The sequence below is a fragment of the Camelina sativa genome, chromosome 9, assembly GCF_000633955.1.
Source record: "Camelina sativa cultivar DH55 chromosome 9, Cs, whole genome shotgun sequence".
NCBI classification, from domain to species: Eukaryota; Viridiplantae; Streptophyta; class Magnoliopsida; order Brassicales; family Brassicaceae; genus Camelina; species Camelina sativa.
The window spans coordinates 17,482,214-17,488,725 of NC_025693.1; the positions used below are offsets into that span (position 1 = coordinate 17,482,214).

Genomic DNA, 6,512 nt, shown 5'->3' on the forward strand with positions numbered 1-6,512 from the left:
AGAGCTTAATTCTTCATTGTATTGTGCATATTCATGAGCATTTAGGTTGTTTAGGCTGCATATTGCATCAAGTTTGGTATCTCAGGCAGTTGAGTGGAGATATGCAAGGAATGTGTGCTTTGGAGCCAAAGAAGTCACGAATTTGCAAGGAATTGGAAATGAAGGCAAGAAGGCCGAACGATCGACCAGCCGATCGACCAAATGGTCGATCAACACATTATCGGATTCGCGGACTTCAAACGATCGAGCAACCGATCGACCATTTGGTCGATCAAAGCACTATCGGATTCGTCGGACTGGACACAGGACAAAACGATCGACCAAGCAATCGACCAAATGGTCGATCGTGTCGCGAGCCGAGACTTCGGAGAGTTGGCTGATTGACCGAGAAATCGACCAAATGGTCGATCGTGACGCAAAGCGAGACTTCAGAGACTTGGACGATCGACCGAGCAATCGACCAAATGGTCGATCGTGACACAAAGCTGGACTTCGGACTTCAAGGATCGAGAATTCCGAGACTTGACCGATCGACCAACCGATCGACCAAATGGTCGATCACGATGGAGGAACGATCGACCAAATGGTCGATCAAGTGGTCGATCAAGCACCATTTTTTGACCAAAACCCGGTTTGTTCCGGTTTTCTCTGAATTGTTTAATTTTAATCCGGTTCGTTCCGGTTTAGTTTATGTTTTCCTATAAATACTCAAACCCTAATTGTGGAGACTTATCTTTTATCTTATCTATTATCTCTTGTATTAGTTTTGTTAAGTAGCCACCTAGGGTTCTTAAGCTTTTCTACACTTGGTTTTGTTGAATCTTTGGTGGATTTCCAGTTTTAATATCATTTTGTCTTTCAAATCTCTTAATCTACAAGCTTTTATTATGATTTTAGAAAGATAAAACTCTTTCCTTTATGTGTTTTCATGTGTTTTCAGAGCTTAATTCTTCATTGTTTTGTGCATATTCATGAGCATTTAGGTTGTTTAAGCTGCATATTGCATCAAGTTTGGTATCTTAGGTGTTGGAGTGAGATATGCAAGGATTGTGTGCTTTGGAGCCAAAAAAGTCACGAATTTGCAAGGAATTGGAAATGAAGGCAAGAAGGCCGAACGATCGACCAGCCGATCGACCAAATGGTCGATCAACACATTATCAGATTCACGGACTTCAAACGATCGAGCAACCGATCGACCATTTGGTCGATCAAAGCACTATCGGATTCGTCGGACTAGACACAGGACAAAATGATCGACCAAGCAATCGACCAAATGGTCGATCGTGTCGTGAGCCGAGACTTCGGAGAGTTGGCCGATCGACCGAGCAATTGACCAATTGGTCGATCGTGACGCAAAGCGAGACTTCGGAGACTTGGACGATCGACCGAGCAATCGACCAAATGGTCGATCGTGACGCAAAGCTAGACTTCGGACTTCAAGGATCGAGACTTCCGAGACTTGACCGATCGACCAACAGATCGACCAAATGGTCGATCACGACGGAGGAATGATCGACCAAATGGTCGATCAAGTGGTCGATCAAGCACCATTTTTTGACCAAAACCCGGTTTGTTCTGGTTTTCTCTGAATTGTTTAATTTCAATCCGGTTTGTTCCGGTTTAGTTTATGTTTTCCTATAAATACTCAAACCCTAATTGTGGAGACTTATCTCTTATCTTATCTATTATCTCTTGCATTAGTTTTTGTTAAGTAGCCACCTAGGGTTCTTATGCTTTTCTACACTTGGTTTTGTTGAATCTTTGGTGGATTTCCAGTTTTAATATCAGTTTGTCTTTCAAATCTCTTAATCTACAAGCTTTTATTATGATTTAACAAAGACAAAACTCTTTCCTTTGTGTGATCATGATTATTAGTGAGTAGATCTTTTTAGGACTTTGGGCTTGGTAGATTAGGGAGATAGATGGTTGATCTTTGATGTCTAGGGCTTTATTTATGCATTTCCTATCTTCATTGGTGATAATAATGCTAGATAGCTTTGATCAAGCTTGAATCTAGACTTTAGGATTTCCATGCCCAAAAGGTGTTTGATGAAATTCCTGAACCAAACTTTTCAAGAGCTTTGCACTCCTAGCCAATGGAAATTGATGATTAGGGTGCATAGTAGTATTTGGACTTGTTCTTAATGCATGCTTGTCTTGTGATTACCTTTGGAAATTGTTGATTATCACTTGATTAGCATAGGATCTCTATCATGGAAATGAATTGATTTGCATAAGTGTTCTAACCATAGGATTGTTCTTGATTGTTACTTAGACATCTAAGATTGATTAACTATCTCCCAACTCAATTACCTTGCCCAAGGTTCTCTTGTTTATTCTTGATTTTCAGTATTGTTAATTTGCCTTGAGGTTGCACTGTCTTGTTTCCTTTCTTTGAATCATTTTTGTTAGTTAAGATTGTGACAAAGAATTTTCCTTGTTCAAGAGTAGATTAAGCATCTTTGTGTATTCTTGGTGTGTTGATTAATGCAAATTGTGGATTGATAATAATTGATACTGAAAGTTACTACATCAATTTGGCGCCGTTGCCCGTTTGCATTCTAATTGACCATTAGGATTTATCTTTGCTTGAGACTATTCATTTACTTTACACTGTTTGTTGCTTGGTTGCATTGGTGGTTTGTCTTTGATTTTCAGGGTGTATGAACTTGAGAAGCCACGGTTTAGCAAACTTGTTTCAGCCTGTTGACGACGTACCCTGACTTGAAAGAGAGAACCGCCGTTTAGCCCGCCAAGCCATGGAGAACAACCCTCCTCCAGCCGCTGGTCATAACGGAAATGATCAGCCCAATGAAAACGAAGCTCCTATCCATCCTCCAAGACAACCACGAGTCATTGAAGCCTTTGATCAACCGAACATTTATGGGAACCGCCAAGGAATTAGAGCACCCGCTGTTGAGAACAACAACTACGAAATCAAGTCAAGTCTTATCAACATGGTGCAAAGCTCAAAGTTCCATGGTCTGCCTATGGAAGACCCTCTTGACCACTTGGATCAGTTTGATATGATGTGTGGGACAGTGAAAATCAACGGTATCTCGGAAGATGCATTCAAACTACGCCTCTTTCCGTTTTCTCTTGGAGATAGAGCTAGGACTTGGGAGAAGAACCTACCAGTGGGATCCATCACCTCGTGGGATCAATGCAAGAGAGCTTTCCTATCCAAGTTCTTCTCAACTACAAGAACAGCAAGGTTGAGAAATGAGATATCAAGCTTTGCTCAAAAGGGAAATGAGAGTTTTTGTGAAGCATGGGAGAGATTCAAGGGCTATACTATGCAATGTCCTCATCATGGTTTCTCCAAGGAGTCTCTTCTTAGCACATTGTATAGAGGAGTGCTACCAAAGATAAGAATGTTGCTTGACACAGCAAGTAATGGAAACTTCCTTGGGCAAGATGTTGATGTTGGTATGACTTTGGTGGAGAATCTTGCTCAAAGTGATGGCAACTATGGGGAGGATTATGATCGAACTACAAGAGATCATTCTGATATGAATGAGCATCACTGCAAAGAGATGAAAGCATTGAATGACAAGATGGATAAGATGCTTCTTGCCACTCAAAAGCCAGTCCACTTTGTTACAGAGAGTGATGTCTATCAAGGGTATCAGGAGGGAATGGAAGCTTGTGTTGAGGGACAAGAAGAGGTCAACTATGTGGGTGGACAAGGGTATAACAAGTTCAATCCCAATTACCGCAACCACCCTAACCTCTCTTACCGCAGCACCAATGTGGAGAACCCACAAGATCAGTCTTATCCACCACAAAAACCACCTGGTTTTCCTTCTCAACCCACCTATCAACCAAAGTCTCAAGGGAATTACCAGGCTAAACCTCAAAGCTATTCCCAACCACAGCAGCAAATGAATGCACTACATCCTCAAGGTCAAGCAGATGACATAACTGCTTTACTTAGACAAATCCTTGAAGGACAAGGGAGAGGTGCCATTGAACTTGCCACACAAATGAAAGCCATGCACAACAAAGTTGAGAATGTATATGGTGAGTTAAATTCCAAGATTGAGAGGTTGCAAACACAAGTCCAGGGACAAGCTTCTTCCTCGTCAACAAGACAAATGGGTTCTCTACCGGGAAAATCAGAACCAAACCCAAAGGAGTTTTGCAATGTCATCTTCAAGGAAGAAGTGAACAGGGTTACTAGTATGAGCTTCAAAATATCAAAAATTGATAGCCATGCTGATGAGAATGAAAGGTCTATTGAAGAGATCTCTGCTCTCCTATATGGTTCTGCTCTTGAGAGTTTGGGGGTTGCTACAGTTGAGAAATCTGAGAAAGGATCAAGAGGTAAGGAGATAGTTGCCAAGGAGGTTGAAAAGAAAGATGAACCAAGTGTTGCTCTTCCTCTTTATAGTCCTCCAATTCCATTTCCACAAAGGGTTCTTACAAAGGCAAAAAAGAAAGTGCTCTCAAGTTTCAAAGCTAATATGAACAGAGTTGGAGCACCTTTGCCTTGTGTGGATAGCTTGTCTCAAGTTCCTAGCCATATAGAGTTCATCAAAGCCATTCTAGCAAACAGAGAGAAGTGGAAGAAATCATGGGAATTTTTGATTCACCAAGTGAACAACAACCAAGTCCAAAAACACTTTCCAAGCTTGAAGATCCAGACAGATTTACTATACCTTGCTCACTTGGTGCTTTACAACTTGATGATGCCTTTTGTGATTCAGGAGCAAGTGTTAATGTGATTTCTCTTTAGATGGTAAAGAGTCTTAGGATCAAAGATATGAAGCAGCCCTCTTCTTCCATCATGTTTGGAGATGCCTCCTCAAAATCTCCACTTGGTTTGATTGAGAACTACCCACTCAAGGTTGGTAATTGCACAGTTCCAACAGACTTCATGATAGTTGAGATGAAAGAAACCAACAGGCTCCCTCTCATACTAGGAACTCCCTTTCTCAACACTGTGGGGGCAAGCATTGATTTCCCAAATAAGAGAGTAACTCTTCTTCATGTGGATCCCAACACATCCTATCCTATCAAACCTTCCCCTACAATGTTTTGTGGAACAATCACTAGTGAAGAAGAGGCAACTAAGGAAGCCCATAGAGACTTGAATGATAAAGTGGGGATTAAAGAGACTACAAAGCTTGATGAGGAAATTTTGGATGGTGAGTATTTAGACTCTTTATTTGATGACCTCAAAGGAGATTCTAGAGAAGGGGATTTGGGTCAAGCAAATAAAGTTGTTGACAAGAAGAAGAGGAAGAAGAAACAAAACCAGCTTCCCACCATTGTTTCTTCTCCTATGACTTTGTGTTTGCATCCCTTGGGGCTTGTTGATGGAGCAATAGAGTACAAAGTGAAGCACAAAGGTCCTTCTTCACCTTTTGCAAGTGTCAAAGCCAAGCTAGATCCCAACTATCATTATGACAAGGATAAGCTTCATGAACTTCTCTCAAGTGTCATTACTATCAACCTCCACTCTCCTTCCACCAATTCAACAGAATCTCAAGGGAGAACTAAAGCTTCTCCTATCACTCCATTCCCTAAGGTTCACAACTAGGGCCAAGGTATGGTCCTAACTTTCCATTGTATATATCATTTGAGTCTTGTTTTCTTTATTTTGTAGTCTTTCTCTTGGAATTTTCTCACACAGGGACTGTGTGAATTAAGTTTGGGGGAGGGACTAACCATCTAACATTGTGTTCTATTTTTATTTTCATGTTGTGTGTGATGCATTGTTAATATCTATGTCTTGAGAAAAATCAAAAAAAAATTTGAAAATTTTCAAAAACCAAAAACAAATGCATGTAGCTTTGCATATTCATTCTTGTGTTTAGGATTGAGTCTAGAAGCATTTAGTATGCATTTGCATTTGCATTTGGGATAATAATGAAGCTACCTTGTTAGAAGTAGAGTTTTAGGATTGAGCCCACAGCCCTCATTTATAGTTCATTGGTGCTTGTTTAATCTTTGGGAAAAAAATGAAGAATCTAGGCTTAAAAGCATTGTGTTACTTGAAAGCATTTTCTTCTAGTGTAAAGCTTGCTTGATAATTGTTGCATCTCTATATTATTTGGACTTTAATTTGATCTTTAAATTATCTTGCATATGGACTATGAATGCTAGCTCATGGAACTTTCATTTGGGTTAACTATCTCAATTTGCCACTCTATTTTGTTTAACCCAATCTCTTGCCATACCTTTGAACCCCAACCTTTTCTTTCAAGTCTTGTATTGATTTGTTGAGTGAGGCCTTTTCTTGATAATGCTATAGGTTGTGAAATCTTGAGAGTATTGAGAATGACAAAGAACTGGCTCTTGTTTTTAGCTAGGCTTGGAATCTTTAATGCTAGCTAATAGGACTGGTTTTGAAAGAAATAGGTGGCTAGAATGTTGATTTGGGGTCAAGTTTGGGAACAAGAGAGAATAAGAAGGGAAATAAAGATGAACTTGGTCAAAAGAAAAGAAAAGAAAAGTCTCTAAGGTTAAGTTAAGTTATAAGCTCTAAGTCTCAAAGAAAAGGGATA

The 6,512-nt window shown here is 40.1% G+C and overlaps 2 protein-coding genes across 2 annotated transcripts in view; both read left to right on the top strand.

Annotated features, from left to right (window-relative positions):
• LOC104715368 lies at positions 2,760-4,727 on the top strand. Its single transcript, XM_010432781.1, has one exon. The coding sequence runs from the start codon at positions 2,760-2,762 to the stop codon at positions 4,725-4,727; it is 1,968 nt and encodes a 655-aa protein (XP_010431083.1).
• LOC109126167 overlaps positions 4,879-6,512 on the top strand; it is a 3,636-nt gene continuing 2,002 nt past the window's right edge. Inside the window, exon 1 of the mRNA XM_019229246.1 lies at positions 4,879-5,552. Coding sequence (XP_019084791.1) covers positions 4,880-5,545 — 666 coding nt within the window. The 5' untranslated portion in view covers position 4,879 and the 3' untranslated portion in view covers positions 5,546-5,552. The remainder of the gene's footprint in view (positions 5,553-6,512) is intronic.